The following is a 19,498-nucleotide window of genomic DNA, read 5'->3' as shown; positions in this document are numbered from 1 at the left end:
GAGGCCAAGAGCCTGGAAACTGCACTCCTTGCTCTGTCCCCACACTCCACCCCTATAGGGTCTCGCCTCACAATCTACGCGACAAGTGTCTTCTGCGAGGGGCCCTGTGCGAGGAGCCTGGAGGTGAATGCAATATCCTGGACACAGCCAGGCTTTCTGGGCATAGCCAGGGTTTCTCAGGGCACCACCAATCCTTCTGGGCACACCCAGACTTCCTTGGATTTTTCGGGTACCACCAGTCTCCCCAGGCACAGCCAGGGCTCTCAGGGCACCACCACTCTTTCTGGGCACAGCCAGACTTCCTGAGCAAAGCCAGGGTTTCTCAGGATACCGCCAGTCTTTCTGGGCATAGCCAGGGTTTCTCAGGGTACCGGCAGTCTTTCTGGGCACAGCCAGTCTTCCTGGGGACAGCCAGGGTTCTCAGGGCACCACCAGTCTTTCTGGAACAATAATGGCTCACAGCTAAGGTGCTTACACAGGAAGCAAACATCCACCGGTTCTACTACATGGTGGTATGGTCCCAAGCAAACAGTCAAGCGGTACATCAAATCAGGAGTGGAAGGCAATTCCCCATAGTCCACAGTCATTCACCAGGGCTGTGCACCGGCCCCACAACGTGTGCCCTCTCCGCAGGGCGAGGGCTATAAGTCCTCTCCAACCTGGGGGTGAGGGACGACCTTGACCTTACCCTCATCTCCCACGGAGGACTCAGCAAGTGTTTCCTCCTGGGATTACAAGTCCTGCATCCAGGCTGCCTCAGCAAGCACTTTCCAGCCCACACAGATGCAAGACCTTTGCTTTCTCTGGCCTATGCTGGTGGGAGAACCGTCCACGTCTTCCCACCCCTCCACGGGGGTCCAGCTCTCTGGCAGCTGCTCCTCCTGGTCTTCCTGAGACTGAGTGTTCATACGCACAAACTGCTCCACTGCCCTTCGGAGAGCTTTGGCACCGTACCCTGCTCACTTTGACACGTCATACAGGGTCTCAGCTCTCATTCCTTGCACAAGAACGCAGGATATGGTGAGGCCAAAAAGGAACACCCATGGCGCCACAGATAGGGGTCATACCATTATAGTCTCGTTGGCGGCTGGGTTGGAGCCACAGGAAGCAAGAGCCACACGATCCGCAATCTGCCGTCCACTTCTCTGCCAACCAACCTCACTTGCTAACTGCAATCCGCGCTTGCCAGCCACCATCCGCTGCTAGTGTTGCCACGGCAGTTATATTAGTGGCCAATGGCTCACTGGTTATAGCTGATGGCCAAATAGCCACAGCTCATGGCCATTTACTTCCTGAGCCAGCACCTTTCCACGGGAGGCCGAGAGCCTGGAAACTGCACTCCTGGCTCTGTCCCCACAAGCAGTATTTACTACCTTACTGGTCTTATTAATTCAGGGGCTGAACAGTCTCCCATTTCCTTGGTGATATGCCATATCCTTCAAAACCGTATCTCCTTCAGTATTAATTTCTTTTAACAGGAACTTCTAATCACAGGCCTGCCTGCTTGAATTCTCCTTCAGTTATTCAGTAAATTTTTATTAAGTGTCAGTACTAAGTTCCGGGCACTGTTCTAGGTTTTGAAGACTCAAAAGTTAATGCACAAAATTCTAGTCCTCATGGAGTTTATATTCTAGCATTTACTGGGAGACAAATTGTAAAATAACAAACGGTCGCTCTTTGAATCAGTCTTTGAAATGGGTAACTGCTTTGTTTTCTGAGGATTCAATGAATGGATGCTGTGTATTTCTACATGGTTAAAGTACTTTATAATCTGTAAACGACCCCAAATTAAGCCTCCTAACTCTCCAAACACGTGATGGACTCTATGTTCTTAATCTAACGAGTTACCAGTTGGCCTCCTAGTCCTTAGTTCTGCTAGAATAGATTACTAGGTTCTATCCGGGAGTCAAGAATTTGAGCTAATGCCGCTTTGTCCCACAGCTAGGAACAACGTACTACAAACTCTAACTCTGTGATTGCCTAAATGTGCTCTTCCGACCAGCTGCATTAAAATTACCCCAGTCATTTAATAATCAGATATCAGGTTGCCATCCCAGGGTAAGTGAATCAATCTCTAGACTGGGGCCTCAGAATTTGCAGGTTTAACAAGTCCCCCAAGTGATGCTGGGGAAAACCATTAATGTTTGAAAATGACAAAGATGTCGGCTAGACGAGATTGGAAAACACTAGAAACTAAGGAAAGTTCCTGAAAGATAGACTAAGCTCCATGGGAGGTTGGGCGGGGAAGACCAGAAAGGGAAGTCGGAGCTCTTCAGGGTGTTTCTATTGACAAAAATCGCTAGTCGCGACACATCCCTCAAACCGCCAACGTCCCACCACCGTCGTAACAACCTGTCCCCAGGGATATTCCTGAGATGTGACCATTGTCCAGGACATGGGGTGAAGTGGTCCCTGACTGGGGAGGGGCATTCCGCCATGCCGTCATAGAGCGGAAGCTGGCAAAGGGGTTTCCGCTGCCAGGACCCAAGATGGCGACATAAGCGTCGCTACCATGCGAAACACATGCTCTGTACCCCCACGAGTCCCTCGAGTCTCACTGGACTTTTGCAAGTCACCGTGGGAACCCTCAAGGAGGCGGGTCTCGCGCTCCGGGAGCGATATTGCCTCTTGTCCCCGGTCCTAAGCCCCTATCCCCCAGCTGAAGAACGCCCTGAAAGCACTCAGCCTGCACACATTGCTCGGCGCCTAGCCTGTAATACCCCACACAGCCAGCGCACGGCGGAGAATCCAGAATGCCGGGCGGCAGGGCCTTCACCCTACTTATTGGTGGACCCACGCTGTGGTGGCGATGCCCATTGGGCCGTGGACCATGTCAGTCTTGGGAAATCGGGACAGAGAGGAGGGGGTATATTCAGCCATTGGGCTCTCTTTGCTGTCAATTAAAGCGACATCCGGTGACGGCCACAATCTCGGCTCGTTGATTGGAGAAACGTTTAGGCAGCGGAGGGCGGGCTTCCGAGTGAGGTGGGCGGTGGGGGCGAGGAGGGAAGCGGAGGCTGGGGAGCTTGCCGGCCGGCGGTGGCGGCGGCAAGGCCGGGACTTGGGCTGAGGGCCTGCTGTGGCGGCAGCGGCGGACGCCGAGCTCAGCAGCGGGTATCAGGCATATTCCTTTCCCTGACTGGAGGCGTGCTGCGCCGCGCGGCCGAGGCTTATGGGTGAAGGGCGGCTGGGTGGAGCTGAGGGGCAGGAGGCGGGAGCGGGGTTTGCGTCGGGGCCGGACCCTAGCCCTGGCAGGCAGAGGCCGCGAGGCCGTGGGGGAGAGCCGGCTCCCGGGTGGGTTGGACTGAAGAGGTCTGAGGGCACGAGAAGGCGTGGTATTAGGCCCGGGCTTGGGCGCGGGGTGGGGCCTTAGAGACGGAGGGCGGGGTGGGGTTTGGCGGTAAGGATGGGTCAAGGCCAGGAAAGTAACACTTGTTCGCTGCTGCTCCAGAAGGCTAGAATAGAAGCTCAGGCGCTCGGGCATGGCGACTTGGTCCCAGCCGGACTTCGGTATCCGGGGCAGGGTGGGACTGGTCTCAGACCAGAGGCCTCTGGCCTTACTCGATCTTTAAGGGACCTTGGCCGGTTTCTCGAACTTAATTGGTTCTTGGGAGGTTTTAGTAATAAATTGTGAGAGAATGGGAGGGTAGTGTAAGCCTGATCTCTGGGTCGCAATTGTGTTTAACCAAATAAGGGTGTGTGGGTGTATGGGTGTAGATACCTCTTCCCCTTTAGGATGAACTTGGTAGGTGGGTCACAACACTGAAAAGAGCTACGCTTTCGTTTACAAGGTTAATGGAAGTTCAGAAGTAGAAACCAGAAATTGAAAGGCAGATTTACCCCCTCCCCACTTGGCTATTTGGGTTGAGAACTTGCCCATAGACTTCTGTTTTGGCTCAGAAGGTCATGTGAATGAAAATAAAACCTGCCTATGCAAATTCTGGACCAAAACTAATCCTGGCTCAGTTCCCCCTCCCATATCCTTCATAGTTTCCCCCCCTCCTTTTTTTTAATGTGAGAGAGATGGGAAAGGGAAATCACATTTCAAAGTTGGGAAAACAAACGGCAGTATCCTTTTCTGAACGTGTTCCTCCTGTCCTTTTCCACTTGCATCCATTAATAATCTCTTCCTCCCCTTTAGAACTGGAAGGGACAAGGACTAGGCAGTTTTCTCCTGAGAGATGGGCAACCAACTATCCTTTAAGATAGGAAGTGGACTTCTCCTGCTAAAAATAGAAGCTAGGTAGTGTGTGTATGGGGTGTTGGGGGGAGGGTTGGTAAATCAGACAACAAGTAAAATATTTTGGATGCCCTGGGCATTGTCTGGTTGTCCACAAGCTACCTCATAGGGTATTGCAAATTTCATCTACAGAGACAGGGATCCTTTGATCCTTCGTTAGCAATACCTTCCTTTCATAGTTGTTCTGCCCGTAACAGGTTTTTTGTTTTGGGGGGAGGAGTATAATAATTGACTTATTTTTTCTCCTGTAAGAGTGGCCTTTTAATGTGTTTCCTACCTTCTGCCTTAATCATGGTGTGAAAATTATGGAATCTTACCCTGTTGCTCTTGTGATTCCCATTTCAGGTTTCTCTGGAAACCCCCCTGGTAAGTGTGGAGGAGGCGGGACACTCTGACCCAAGACAAAAGGCCTGTAGTTCCAGCCAAAGAAAATAAACCTTAGGAGAGAGAAGGAAAAAAAAAAAAAATCCATCAGCTGTTCCTGAGAACAGCCTGCAGTGGAATCTACAGAGAGGACAACTAATGTGAGTGAGGAAGTGACTGTATGTGGACTGGAGACAGTAAGTCACGTGGGCCCTGAGGGCCTGGACTGGGTTAGGAACAGTTGTGCTTTCAGAGGTGAGGTGTTGAGAAGGGAAAAGTGAATGTGGTCTGGAGTGTGGCCTTGGCTCTACGGGGTGTGCTTTCCTCTGAGGCCATCAGGGAGCTCAGTCCCTGTGTTCTGCCAGGGTGGGGTACAGGGTTTGGCACTGAGGGGGGTAACTTGCTGGCTGGAGCAGCAGAGCAGTGGCCTTGATTTGTCTTTTGGAAGATTTAAAAACCAAAAAGCATAAACATTCTGGTCCTTCAGCAATGCTTTCTCTGAAGAAATACTTAACGGAAGGACTCCTCCAGTTCACCATTCTGCTGAGTTTGATTGGGGTGCGGGTGGACGTGGATACTTACCTGACCTCACAGCTTCCCCCGCTCCGGGAGATCATCCTGGGGCCCAGTTCTGCCTATACTCAGACCCAGTTCCACAACCTGAGGAATACCTTGGATGGCTATGGTATCCACCCCAAGAGCATAGACCTGGACAATTACTTCACTGCCCGGCGCCTCCTCAGTCAGGTGAGGGCCCTGGACAGGTTCCAGGTGCCGACCACTGAGGTAAACGCCTGGCTGGTCCACCGGGATCCGGAGGGGTCTGTCTCTGGCAGCCAGCCCAGCTCAGGCCTTGCCCTCGAGAGTTCCAGTGGCCTCCAAGATGTGACAGGCACAGACAACGGGGTGCGAGAAAGCGAAACGGAGCAGGGATTCAGTGAAGATTTGGAGGATTTGGGGGCTGTAGCCCCTCCAGTCAGTGGAGACTTAACCAAAGAGGTTAGTGGCCACATGGAGGGGTGAGTGGGAGGGGTCAGGGGTTGGGGGGGTCTGGGCTGGTCCTGGAGGACTCTAGTCATAGTACTAACCCCTGTAAAGAACCAGAGCAGTTCCAGGGGGGTCTCAGGCATTGTTCTTGGATAGAAACGGGCTGAATTGTCTGACTAGGATTGGGGGCTGGGAGCATTTCCTGTGTTGAACCATTGACCCACCTCTAAATGTACCGTCAGGGCAGTGGGAGGTTCCTAGAACATGCCAGTGTGTTTACTGCTTGGATTTCAACATGACTCCTGGAGGCCCCGGGTGGGGGAGGGAGTCATGTTGTGATGGGCTTTGATGCGGTTTATATCTGTTGCTATGACACAAATACTTTGTGGATCTTGCCGTGTACCTCCCCCCACATCAAAACACATATACATATCCTGAAGTTCTCCTTTGTGGTCAGTCCTGTTGTTGTAAGGTCCTGATAAGTCTGCTGTCCTGGGCCTGAGCCAAGGGGTAGATTTAGATAGTTATTCTTGGCCCAGTGGGGACCAGGGCTCCTGTAATTGCTAAAGGTCCACTACAGGGCGTAGGGAGGTGAGGGCTGGGGGTTAGACGAGAAACTGCATTGCTGCCTAAGTCAGCTTGCTTGGAGCCGTCAGAGATCCTTCACTCCTGAAATGTGGCTGACATACTGTTCTGGGCAGAAAGTGATGCAGTTGCCTTTAACGACGTGAAGGGCGCCTGCTGTCCGTACCCCACCACCATGATGATAAAGACGGCTTTGAGCTCTGTGTTTGGCCCTGGTTTGCCACTCAGCTCCAAGGAGTTTGGGGGCTGGGGAAGTCCACTGCAGTCTCGTTGGCCATTTGGGAAAGAGAAGGCTGCATTGCACTGGGTGGGGTTTTCCAGAGTTGAGTCTTGGGGAGTGGGAGACGGGATGTAAAAAGTGTTACAGATGCTGTGGAACTTGCCTCTTCCTGCCCTTCAGTGAGACCAGGTTTTGCTTCCCATCCTGCATTTGACCCTGTTTCTGAACTCAATTCCCTGAATATTAGTGACTCAAAGCATGTGGCTTCCACTGGGCCAGTGGTTCTCAGTTGGGGGTGATTTTGTCCCCCAGAGGACATGTGACAATGTCTAGAGACAGTTTAAGTTGTCACAACTGGAGGAGGTGCTGTTGGCATCTAATGGAGAAAGGCCCGAGATGCTGCTAAACTTCCTAAAAAGCACAGATCAGCCCCTAAAGAACAGGCTGATCTGGCCCCAAATGTCAGTAATGCCAAGGTTGCTATCCTGCTCAGCTGGCTCATACTGGATCTACTTAAGAGCTGCTATAGTTATCTGAGCATGGGAGTCATGAGCATTCCTTACCTTTCAGTGCCTCTTTTCTTAGATTCTTACAGTGCCACTGGAAACTTTAACCTCTCTTCCACTTCCTCTGTCCTTTCCCTTCAAATGGGCTCCAGTCTTGGCACAGTGGCCTGAAGAAGTATGCCTTCCAGCCGCTCTTCTGTCCTCCCGCCCCAGTGGAGCGCCCCAAGGGGTGGGTGTAACTGGGCTTGCTCTTGGGAACTCCGCAGGGGTAGCTCCTGTTCCTGCTGGGAGCCGTCCTGGGATGGGGTGCTTTGGATATAATGTGGATGGGTTGGGGCAGAATGGGGTGGGACTCTGACCCTGCTTTCCTCCATTTCTTGGCCTTCATGAAGGTTATGTTTTCCCGGAGGCCAGGCCTTCATTGCTCCCTTTGGGGACTGTGGGGTGGGTCAGCATTAGGGGCCCAGGCTGGGTATGGGGGAAGGGAGGATTATTATGTGTCTAGAACAACATTTCCTCAGCAACTCAGGGATAAAAATACTCAGGTCCAGAGCATGTGACAGGCACTGCTGGATCTGGTATTATCCCTGGGGTGACAGCGCTCCCCCACTGCCAGGCCTGTTCGATGGACAGCCATAGCCCAGGCCCTTGTCAGGGATAGGATTCCCCTCGAGGCTGGCACTCTGCCCAGAGCAGAGGTGGCCTGTGTACAGCTCTTTACAGGCGAGGAGCAGTCTGACCAAGGAGTACATATTGTCCCTGACCTGACCTTAGGCTCAAGGGGAGCAGCAGTGAGGATGAGAGAACTGTGATCCTGATTCTGTCGGGCTTCTTTCCTGCTTCAGAGATGTGGGCTAGGGGGTAAGGCAGAGAATGCTTCTGAACAAAGCTAGGGTAAAGGGCGTGGGGGACACGTGTGAGGCCAAGACGTGGAACACCTGTCTCCGTCAGCGCTGGCCTTCAGGCCAGGCTCCCTCTTGCCTGGGGCTAGGCCTTCCCAGCAGTGACATCGCTGCATGTGTGCAAATGGCTTTCCCCCGCCTCTCATCTGGACTGTTGTAGAGTGACAAAGCCCCTGGCTCACAGTGGGTCTGGGTGCACGGGGTTCCTGCCCGGCCTGGCCTGTGCTGTTTGGGCTTGAGGACAATTGGTCACAGCCCTCCGAGGAATGGGAAAACTCCTTCCACTTCCAGGGAAGAACTTAGATTCCCGGAGTAGCTGCCGGAGGAGTGTCTACCCAGTCCTGAGTGGGTTGGGCAAGCAGGATGCGACTGGAGGGAGAGTGGCACCCCTTCCCCCCAGGGCTCTCACTGCGCCACCCGGCTGGCTGACTGGGATGGGTGGGGCTGCCCGCCCCTGGGTGCGTCTCCTTGAGGAGACAGACGGAGGCGGCCCAGGGATGGGCTGGTTCCTTGCGGCAGCTTCTCCAGCTGCCCTGGTGCAGAGATTGGCTCTCGGCTGCAGCTAGGTAACAGGCGGTGGGAGGGGATTGGCTCTTTCCGCATCTCCAGCGGAGAATTGGGGGAGGAGATTGGCTCTCGTCGCAGCCTAGGTAACGACAGTGGGAGGGGATTGGCTCTTTCCGCAGCCCAGCTGCTGACCTGGGGGAGGGGATTGGCTCTCTGCAGCCTCAGCAGTGACCTGCGGGGTGGGGGGGAGGGGATTGGCTCCTTGCTGCAGCCTAGGTAACAAGTTTGGGGGGCGTGGGGAGGGGGAGAGGGAGGAGTGGGAGGATAGGCCCAGGAGGGAGCTTGCTTTCCTCTGCAGCTTGAGCACGGAGCATGGGGTGGGAGTCCCATCTCACTGCAGCCTCTGCGGTGAGCTTAGGGTGGGGGCTGCCAGGCGCCTGAGTGGAACTGGGGTTGTGAGGTGGGAGGGGGCTGCTCAAGGATGGAGGAAGAGGGCTGGGCCGGGCCGCCCAGGCAGCAGCACGGGCGGGGCACCTCCTCGGGCCCCTCGGAGCTAGCACGGGGCCACCCTTCCAGCCTGGTGTGCTCCCTGCAAGCCAAGAGCTCCTTGCAGCCCCCTGTCCGGCTTCCCGGCACCAGCTGCCCTGGGGCTCATCTCGCAGACCATGACCCGCCTGGACCGCAGCTCTCACAGTGGTGGGGGCCCTGCCAAAGGGAGCCGGCCCCTTAACTCTTTGCTGGCTGGTCACCGGGTGGCCCAGCCCTCCTCTGGTCCTGGGTCCAGGGCTTCTGTTCAGGTTGGTGTATGTGGGGAGACTAAAGGGAAAGATCCACCTGGTGGGAGGTCTTAGGATCAGGGAGGGTTATGGTGGGAAAGGGATACCTGGTCAGGGCTAGGGAGGTGGGTCTAAAGATACTGCTTTCTGGAATGTGTCTGCTTTTTTAAACCTGTGAATGGAAGGGAACAGTGTAGGGTTTCTTCAGCCATGGGGTGGGGGAGCATGTGTAGGAAGCCCAAATGGCTCTTATTTATTGGGCTTCTATGCTGGTGGCAATGGGGGTGGCAATTGGTGCAGAACTGATCAGGAGCCACCAGGAGGGAGGTGTTTTGGTACCCGAGGCGGCAGTTGTGGCCGAGTGGTGATGGGGGCTGTGTCCTTGAGTGGGTTGATTGATGGGGAGTCAGTGAGGCCTGGGGTGTGGTAAGGAAGGGAATGAGAGCACTGGTGTGTGAGGGGGCACCGTGGGGCTGGCCTTGGCAGGGGTGGGGTGCCCCAGAGGATCAGCTGACTGCCTGAGGCTCTCCTGGGATCGAGGCAGCTTGCTAGGATCAGCTGAGAGTGGGGATTCTGGCAGGGATGGACCTTGAGGTGAGCCTGGGCTTTAAGAGTTGTGGGTGTCCAGCCTTACTCCTTCCTCAGCTAGGGAAGAGGGAATAGGCGGTAGGAAGGGCTGGAGACAGCCTGCCGTTGTCATTGGTTGCATCAGGTGGTTGTAAATGCAGGGATTTTCCTTTCCAGCCCACCCCACCCCTTTATGCAAATGAATGGCACCACAGGCTGATGCAAGCCTGGCCACCTGGAAGCAATTCTGCATGACAATTCGCCCTTGCTTGCTGTGGCCCGCTTCCTACAAACCTGGCTTTTAAGGATTCCCATTCCCCAAATGAGAAATGACTCCTGCAGCCCCTTTCCTTCTTAGTGGTGAGTGGCCCTGCCTTTTGGCCTGGCTGTCTCGGGTCCAGATCCTAAGCCCACAGACCTGTATGGTGGTTTTCGCTAGCTTCTGGTTGTTTTGGAGGCTGGTGTCAGGAAATGAATGAAGCCTTGCTGGTACAGCAGGGCAAGGACTAGAGGCTTGCAGGTGTAGGGCTAGGAGGGGACCCACCCAGTGATGCGAGGAGGGACATCTGAGGGGCAGGGCCGGTAGGGAGGTGCCCCTGGACCTGACAGCTAAAGTCATGGTGATCTGTCTTTCAGGACATAGATCTGATTGACATCCTTTGGCGACAGGATATTGACCTGGGGGCTGGGCGTGAGATTTTTGACTATAGTCATCGCCAGAAAGAGCAGGATGTGGATAAGGAACTGCAAGATGGAGCGGAGCAGGAGGACACCTGGCCAGACGAGGGCGCAGAAGCTCTGGCACGAAACCTGCTAGTGGATGGAGAAACTGGGGAGAGCTTCCCTGCCCAGGTACTCCCACTTCTGCTCACTCCCAGAAACTTCTCCTTAGAGAAGGCAGGTTGTGTCTGTGGGATGTACCCGAATGTATCTTTTGGGTTGGGGTCTCCAAGTCACAGTGAGTGGGCTGAGGAAGGGGGAGGGGATGAGCAGAACAGAGGGAGCAGGCCTTAGCAACAAACATTACAGAGAAGGCAGAGCACCTGGCAACTTCCTGCTTGTGTCAGGACTCTTCACTTTCCCTTTTCTCCCCTTGATTTTGGGCCTTAGGGTCAGTCATTAGCTGGGGAACAGAGGGAGAGTATAGGCCTACAACCATGCAGGCCCTCCTTCAGCGTCCCCCTGGAAAGGCTGGGGAAGAGGCTTCGGCCCGCAGGCAGCCAAGGCCCAGGTCGGTCAGACTTACAGTTGCTGTTGCCACAGGTGCCTGATGGGGAGGACCAGACGGCCCTGTCCCTGGAAGAGTGCCTTAGGCTGCTGGAGGCCACCTGCCCCTTTGGGGAGAATGCTGAGGTGAGCAGGACTCCAGGGAGAGCCCGCCAAGCCAGCAGGGCAGCCTGCACACGCTGTGTCCCTCCGTGGCTGCCTGAGGGGCTAGCTCTTGGTGCTGGCCTTGTCCTGGCTGCTGGGAGTGAACTCAGAGGAAGGAAGAAACAGACCTCAGGTGGTAGTCTCTGGGAGGAAAGCAGAAGGCTGGGCTTTCCTTCTCTGTTAAAGCCTCTGTATTTTGCCCTAGTTTCCAGCAGACATTTCCAGCTTAACGGAAGCAGTGCCTAGTGAGAGTGAGCCTCCAGGTCTTCAAAACAACCTCTTGTCTCCTCTCCTGACGGGGACAGAGTCGCCATTTGATTTGGAACAGCAGTGGCAAGATCTCATGTCCATCATGGAGATGCAGGTAGGATTATCAGAACAGGGCACAAACCTATCGGACTTGGTGTGGGTGGAATGTTGTAGCACTCACCTCTGGGAAGCGAAAGAGTAACACTCTCTGTCTGATCCATAGGAAAGTGCAGGACATTGAGAGGTAACTGTCCAGGCGTCTCCTTGGGGCAGCAGGGCATAGAGTCAGGAGTGGGGAGTTTGGGTTAAAACCCCGTGGCTGAGCCTTTTATAGCAGACCTGCCTTTTTTAAGTGTGCTGCTTGCCTTTCCTTCAAGCAGACCATCACTTGGCTGGGTGCTTCCCAGGTTTAGTTAGCGTTTATAAAAGCTGACCCTCCTGCAGTGCTGCAGAGCGTCTCATTTGGCCCTCACAATCATCTAGTCAGCCCTTTATTATTTTTTTAAATTAAAAAAATTTTTTTTTATTGGGGAATATTGGGAAACATTGTTTTTCCAGGACCCATCAGCTCCAAGTCAAGTCGTTGTTTTTTGTTTGTTTGTTTTTTCAATCTAGCTGTGGAGGGCGCAGCTCACTGGCCCATGTGGGAATCGATCCGGCGACGTTGGTGTTATGAGCACTGTGCTCTAACCAACTGAGCCAACCGGCCGCCCGCCTTTATTATTTGAAAGTTGAAGAAATGGAAGCTCAGAGAAGTGAGATGCCCGTGGTCACATAGCAAGTGGTGCAGCTAGGTTTTCTTACTCCAAGGCTTGGTCTTTTCACTGTGCTGATTTTGTAGTGAAGAGGTAGTCAGTGTTAGGTGTTTTCTTACTCTCCTTCCAAGATGGGGAGTCCGGCCAAACATGAGCAGGTCAGTCCTGCACTGAGGTGGAATCCATAGAGAGGAACCCATCTCTGCCAGGCCTGGTGGACCAAGCGGGGCCAGGAGCTGATGCTCTGAGCTCTGATTTGCAGTCTCCTGCCTTTACACCCATGCCGCTCTGCCTGTGTTGGGTGCCTGGGGAGTCTGCTGTGAGTGAAAGGTGGTGCTCTTCTCCCCTTCTAGGCCATGGAAGTGAACACATCAACAAGTGAGATCCTGTACAGTGCGCCTCCTGGAGACCCACTAAGCGCCAACTACAGCCTTGCCCCTAACACTCCCATCAATCAGAACGTCAGCCTGCATCAGGCGTCCCTGGGGGGCTGCAGCCAGGACTTCTCGCTCTTCAGCCCTGAGGTGGAGAGCCTGCCTGTGGCCGACAGTTCCACATTGCTCCCACTGGTCCCCAGCAATTCCACCAACCTCAACTCCACCTTTGGCTCTACCAACCTGGCTGGCCTCTTCTTTCCACCCCAGCTCAACGGCACAGCCAATGACACAGCAGGCCCGGAGCTGCCTGACCCGCTGGGGGGGTTGCTAGATGAAGCCATGCTGGATGAGATCAGCCTGATGGACCTGGCCATTGAAGAAGGCTTCAACCCCGTGCAGGCCTCCCAGCTGGAAGAGGAATTTGACTCTGACTCAGGCCTCTCTTTGGACTCCAGCCATAGCCCTTCCTCCCTGAGCAGCTCTGAAGGCAGTTCTTCCTCGTCTTCTTCCTCTTCCTCCGCCTCTTCCTCCGCCTCTTCCTCTTTTTCCGAGGAAGGTGCTGTTGGCTACAGCTCTGACTCTGAGACCCTGGATCTAGAAGAGGCCGAGGGCGCTGTGGGCTACCAGCCTGAGTATTCCAAGTTCTGCCGCATGAGCTACCAGGATCCGTCTCCGCTCTCCTGCCTGCCCTACTTGGAGCACGTGGGCCACAACCACACGTACAACATGGCGCCCAGCGCGCTCGACTCTGCTGACCTGCCACCACCCAGCACGCTCAAGAAAGGCAGCAAGGAGAAGCAGAGCGACTTCCTGGACAAGCAGATGAGCCGGGATGAGCATCGAGCCCGAGCCATGAAGATCCCCTTCACCAATGACAAAATCATCAACCTGCCTGTGGAGGAGTTCAATGAGCTGCTGTCCAAATACCAGCTCAGCGAGGCGCAGCTGAGCCTCATCCGGGACATACGGCGCCGAGGCAAGAACAAGATGGCGGCGCAGAACTGCCGCAAGCGGAAGCTGGACACCATCCTGAACCTGGAGCGGGACGTGGAGGATCTGCAGCGCGATAAAGCCCGGCTGCTGCGGGAGAAGGTGGAGTTCCTCCGGTCCCTGCGGCAGATGAAGCAGAAGGTGCAGAGCCTGTACCAGGAGGTGTTTGGGCGGCTGCGAGACGAGAATGGGCGACCCTACTCACCCAGTCAGTATGCGCTCCAGTACACCGGGGACGGCAGTGTCCTCCTCATTCCCCGGGCGCTGGCCGACCAGCAGGCCCGGCGGCAGGAGAGGAAGCCAAAGGACCGGAGGAAGTGAGCGTGGGGAAGAAGAGGGGTTGACGCTCACCAAGATGGGAACTGGAGAAGGGCTGGGCCTGGACCTGGACCTACAGCGGGGGACTTGAATGCCTTCTTATCCAATAGATCTTCTCCGATGGGATGACTGCGGGGCAGTGGGCAGGAAGAGGCAGGCACAGGCTTGTCTGGCTGAGCTTCCCCCACGGCGGACGGTGGAAGTGGTCAGATGGTTTAAAGGGTGGACAGGGTCCTGACCCCTCCCCCTTTCCTTCGAGAGAAGGGGTGGTGATGGCATTGATGGAGGCCGACAAAGGGGGAAGAAAGGGACTTGGGAGAGGGAAGGAAGTAGTAGAAAGCCTCATTGCTGGGAGGAAGGAAGGAAAGAAACCAAAAAAAAAATCAAAGCAGGAAGAAAATCAAACATGCAGGATAAGGTTGAATCTGGCCAGGATTCCAGGCAGCAGGTTTTAGGTGGGACTAGGTCATTGGTGTGAGTGAACCCCACTTCACCCCAGGGGAGGGGTGAAACAGGGCGAGTTCTGGGAAAGGCTTTGTGAACTCTTTATGCTCCTGCATTTTGGCATTCTTCAAGGGGAGCTCTTGGATATCTCCTGGAATATTTCAATTATAGGGGAGTCACTGGGACCCAACACTTGAGTTGGAGGGTTAGGGTTAAAGGGTAGAGTGAACAGGAAAGGGTCACAAGGTCCCATGTTGCAACAGCCCCAACACCAAGCATGTCACTCACTGCCCTGCCACTCCATCTCCCTCTGCCCAGTTACCCTGAGCTGAGGCTCCAAGGACTCCATCAGAGCCTGCATGCTAACGCTGTTCTCTTCCTGCCCCTCTGTCCCACCCACCAGCTCTTCTGCAGCTGGGGTGTTGGCAATGCCCCCCCAGTGTGGGCCTGCAGCCTCCTGGGGGCTGCTCTGAGGCAGGGGGATAAGGAGAAGCTAGGAAGTATTCAGCACAACACCGGGGAGTGACTTTCCTCAGGCCTCCCACCAATAACTGGGCTTATCACTGGAAAAGACAGACTACAAAACCCAGCAACAACAAACTAGTCCTCCTAGAGTTTCTTGCGCTTTGATTTAAGGGCTTGAGCCCTGATTCACTTATAGGGTCTAGAATGCTTGTGTTGAGTAAAAAGGAGATACCCTAATATTCAAAGCTGCTAAATGTTCTCTTTGCCATAAAGACTCCGTGTAACTGTGTGAACACTTGGGATTTTTCTCCTCTGTCCCGAGGTCTCTGTCTGCTTTCTTTTTCGGGTTTGTTTCTAGGAGAACGAGAAGTGCATGTAATGGGGGATGAGAGCACCTCCCTGCCAGGGTGTTGGCCACAGGCAGCTTCTCCGCACCCCCAACTTAGCAAGGGCTCCTGAGGGAGGCAGAGGGGAGTGCCAAGGTGGCCAGAAGGTTCTAGGACCAGTGTCTCTAACTGTTCGCCACTGCTGCCCCCACCCCTGCCTGGCTCTGGAGTACTGTGTCTGCCCCCAGATGAGTAGGAGTGAGTTGAGGGGAAGCACTGATTCTTCTCCCCACTTGGGGGAGGGGGCAACACATTAACTGAGCAGTAGGGATAGAAGGCATGAGCCTGTAAAGTGCTTTTATAAATTATTTTCCTTGTAGATTTTATTTTTAATTTATCTCTGTGACCTGCCAGGGAGAGGAGAGAGAGGCTGTGAGCACATGACAATAAAATAAAATGGATGATTCATTCTCAAGTGCAATTTTTCCCTATCTTGAATTTAAATTGAGAGTAAACAGGCCTCAGGAGGGGAGAAGTGGCCCTTGTGTGGCTAAGACAGAGCTTACATGGGAAGGTGGTTGGAGCACAGTGGAGGCTGATAATGAGTAAGAAGAGGAAAGAATCGTCTTAAATACTGTATTTAACTTTCCAAACAGGTGTTTTGTATCTCTTTACAAGGTTTGCCAGCTGAATCTGCTCAGGAAGGATTTGGAATCCTTTTGCCTTTCTCATAGGGCTAGACTAGGTGGTGTGACCTGGCCCAGCTCCTTGCCTGTCCACCTGTGACAAACCACTTTCTTATTGACTGCTATTTCTCTGGTCGTACCACCTGCCAGAGAGGTGCAGAGCATCGGAGAGCAGTCACACCAAGGGCTGTGATGGTGGAAACCCAAGAAATCAACAGGACCAACACATACCAAGCACGTCCACGGAACTAGAAAAGCAGGAAACTAGACCCCATGTTTAAGGTAAAGCCCCAGCTAATGTGACCAGAATCTGTTCTCCCTCAAAAACAAAAAGCCTGTCTTAATCCCAAGCCTGCGAAGTGCTGAATGCTTCACGGTGCTGGGTAGTTGCTGGAACTGCTACATGCCCATCCAGGGGGTAGGTGCTTAGCAAATGCCCAAGTAATGAGTGCTCACCTGGCAGTCTGAGGTAACTGGACAAGGTTTAGGACCAGGAGCTGTGATCCCCATAATGGAACCTGTGATCTTGAACTCCCATGTACCACTGTGTGACCTGACTCAGCCCAGTACTTGAATGATGCTGTTAGAATTTATCCTAAGGGGTGGAATAGATTTCCAGAAATAACACTGATTTTCTTACTTGTTTCAATTTACAGTGGCTTTTCCCATCTCTAGTTGGAAAGAGTTGGTTATATAAACGAGCTCTTTCCTAATTAGGAATTAAAGTAATTTTTGTAAGCCAGATTCTTAAAGGGGGGGGGGACAAAATTAAGTTTGAGAAACTTAATTCATGCTGATAAAAAATACAAATTATATGTAGAAGAGTAAACTGACAGAATTCAGAGAGTAATGTTTTTGTAGCCCTTCTAGAAATGTATATTTTTGATTGTTTAGTACTCTATAAAAAACTCTCACCCCCTTTAGTGTTGCCCCTGGTCTGAGAAAGTATTTTTGTCACCTCTCTCTGATGTCCCCTTATGGAGTGATGTCCAGTTGTGTCTAGGATCATGCTGATTAGCAGGGGCTTTGGGCCAAGTTGGTCAGCACTGCTGTGGGGCTGACCTCTTGCTGCTGGCAGGTGGAGAGGGTGAACCAGCTTCAAGGCTTTTTCTGGCAGGAAGATACGAGGACTCAAGTATCTTAGGCCTGTGAAAGAGCTGCTACACCTAAGACAGGAAATTAGAAGAGGTCCTAGGCTTGCTAGGGAGATGAGCTGGCCTCATCCTTAATTAAGGACCAAATTTCACAGTGACCTGCTTGGGTGGGGATGGAAGGCTTGCTTTGTCTTGATTTCAGCAGTCCTAGGCTTCATTCAAACCAATTTTGCATACATCTTAAATCATGTGAGATGAAAATAGATCCATCGTTTCAACCTCTGCCCTGCACTGATCTCACCAATGAAGCTGGGACTATTTCAGTATCAGTTAAAATAAGAAATAACAGATTGAAGTGGGAAACAGTGATCTAGAGACATGCTCAGTGGCAGCAAGACCTGGCCTCCATGGCTGACTAGTCAAACAGCAGGAGGTATGTTCCATGGAGCCCCGCCTCCTCAGGCTGCCCTCATCCCTGCTTTTACAACCCAGGTTACACCAGCCCTTGCTGCTCTTCAGGTTTAGCAAATAGCTGGAAAAACAAGTGCCTTGCAGGGAAAATAACTCCACCACCCTCAAGTCACCTACAATATCCAATGGGCACTGACCTAGAGCAACCACTTGAGAAGCTCCGACCAAATCAGTAGTTTTAGGGCACTACCAGCCAGAAGTCCATGCCTTACTGATGCTGTCCATATACAAACGCAGGTACTAGATTAGTGTCTGCATCTCTGGACGTTGTTTTCCCAGCCAAGTGTAGAAATTCTCTAGCAAAACCCAGGTGCTTCATTATTCTAAGTCGTTAAGCCTTGTTTTCCTGTCACTGATCCTTCTGGGAAGTGAATAGGGACCCACAGACCTTTGACTTGTCATTTTGCCAGTGTACCAAGGACAGTAACGCTTTCACTTCTTTTCACAGAGGTCAGCCATCCTCCTTGCCTGTTTCTGAACTTCATAGTGGAGGAAAAAAAAGCATGCAGGTCTCTAGGGGATACATGTGAAATTTAACACCTGATCTGAGTTCTAGGCCTTGTTCTGTCCAGGAATTCTTTGAAAGTTCACATTTGCCTGAATTAGTTAAGAAACAGAATCTAGTGCACAAGTTGTCTCTTGAGGAGAGTATGGGACCTTGCTAAAGAGGTGTATTTGCAAAATCAGTCAGTTAGAAACTTGTCTTCCTTTTTGAGTATGCAAAAAAGTACCAACAAAAAGTCTTAAAAGTTGGTTCTTGTCCAGTCTGACTTGAACTGCAGAATGGAGATTGCATAGTGGTCGCATAGTATTTGTTAACTTCATTCCAGAATCTATTTCAACCAAGGAAACAAAACCTAGTTCACTTAGGGAGAGGGTGGAGAAAAGACCAAAGAGTTGGTGCTCTGTCTTTTGTTTTAAACATTAATTAGGCAAATTAGGTTGTCTTAAACCTTCCAATCAGGGTAGAAGCTGAAGCAGTAGTTGAAACAGTGTCCCAGAGCTAGGCCCCAAAGTTACCTAGCCTGACCCCAAGCTACGCCAACAGTACACAGGGCAGGATTGGTCAAAGTCAACTAGGACTGAAAAATCCATGTGGGGTAAACAGTGCCTTTGGTACTATCACAAAGCACCATGCAAACCAACAGGGTCACAATGCAGACCCAGACCTGCTGTTGACTATTTTAACACAAGCTATTTAATATAAACAAAAACTACTGACCTGAATTATCAGCATATACTGTAAACTTAATGTTTCAGCCTTACCTTAGGAATTCTGCCACCACATTGGCCTAAGGAAAAAAAAATGCCTTAGAAACAGACGACAGGTGACCCTTGAACAATATAGGTTTGAATTGCCTGGGTCCACATATACGTGGATTTTTTTCAATAAATACTGTAAATATATTTTCCTTATAATTTTCTTAGTAACAATTTTCTCTATCTCTAGCTTGCTTTATTAAAAGAATACACTATACATATACAAAATATATGTTAATCGACTATCGGTAAGTCTTTTCTGGTCAACAGCAGGCTATTAAGTTTCTGGAGAGTCGAGTCATATATACAGCTTTGGAGGGGGCGGTGTCGGTGCCCCAACCCTCACATTGTTCAAGGGTCAACTGTATTGCTGTACTTGCCCCTACAGAGCAGGGCCAACTATGCTTTTTAATCCCAGCAGGATGGCTGTATTTTAGATTTTATTTGCTTTAAATATTCAGCAATTTATTCAGTGGGAAGCTCTCAAGGCCCAAATTGATTAAAAGTCATCCATATAAGAGATATGAACAACCTGAACACACTGGCTACGAAAGCAGAAACTTTTGGAGAAAACCTCAACGCTGGACAGTCAAACCAAGGGTTATGTACACTTCAGACTGATAGTTGTCTGCGGACCTTAAGCTCCTCTATCAAACTTTACAACCACATGCCTGCGCACCAGGATGCTTCTACTTGATTGCTTCTTACTGCTACAATGAAGTCAAGATTCCTTCCTTTACTAAGCTGTATGCTGGCCTGTGAGTGATACCGGTATTTCAAATTCTAGAGGAGGGAAAACACTGAGTCTGGACTTAGTTCAGTCCTCTCATCTCTAAATTTTTAAATGAGAACATACTCATGAGAAGATTCAACTTGCAGATCAGATTAATACTAATACCAATCAGATAACTTGATCAGGTTAATTTCATCTCAGAACCCAGATCCATACATAGTTCAGGATCTGTAGTCACTGCAGAAAATTTGCATTTCAGAGTTCTAGTTCCATCAAATTATTTTGGAGTAGCAATTTCCTCTATCA

General features: G+C 51.9%; 1 protein-coding gene across 13 annotated transcripts; it reads left to right on the top strand.

The window, feature by feature from the left end:
* The first annotated feature begins 2,977 nt into the window (after nucleotides 1-2,977).
* On the top strand, nucleotides 2,978-15,416 carry NFE2L1 (NFE2 like bZIP transcription factor 1). 13 transcript variants are annotated; one of them, XM_019740587.2, is made up of 7 exons: nucleotides 2,984-3,114; nucleotides 4,142-4,243; nucleotides 4,586-5,602; nucleotides 10,290-10,505; nucleotides 10,917-11,006; nucleotides 11,230-11,388; nucleotides 12,382-15,416. In XM_019740587.2, exons 3-7 carry the CDS (start codon nucleotides 5,093-5,095, stop codon nucleotides 13,714-13,716), a joined length of 2,310 nt encoding a protein of 769 aa, XP_019596146.2. In that variant the 5' UTR covers nucleotides 2,984-3,114; nucleotides 4,142-4,243; nucleotides 4,586-5,092; the 3' UTR covers nucleotides 13,717-15,416. The 13 variants fall into 13 exon arrangements, with proteins under 13 accessions (XP_074176200.1, XP_019596145.2, XP_074176204.1 ...); XM_074320099.1 differs by lacking the exon at nucleotides 4,142-4,243 and having other exon boundaries at nucleotides 2,978-3,114; nucleotides 10,323-10,505; XM_019740586.2 differs by lacking the exon at nucleotides 4,142-4,243 and having other exon boundaries at nucleotides 2,978-3,114.
* Nucleotides 15,417-19,498: the final 4,082 nt, after the last annotated feature.

This window comes from Rhinolophus sinicus, linkage group LG15, assembly GCF_036562045.2.
Source record: "Rhinolophus sinicus isolate RSC01 linkage group LG15, ASM3656204v1, whole genome shotgun sequence".
Classification (NCBI taxonomy): Eukaryota; Metazoa; Chordata; class Mammalia; order Chiroptera; family Rhinolophidae; genus Rhinolophus; species Rhinolophus sinicus.
The sequence above is the reverse complement of the archived record's forward strand: the minus strand, read 5'-3'. Positions and strand labels throughout refer to the sequence as shown.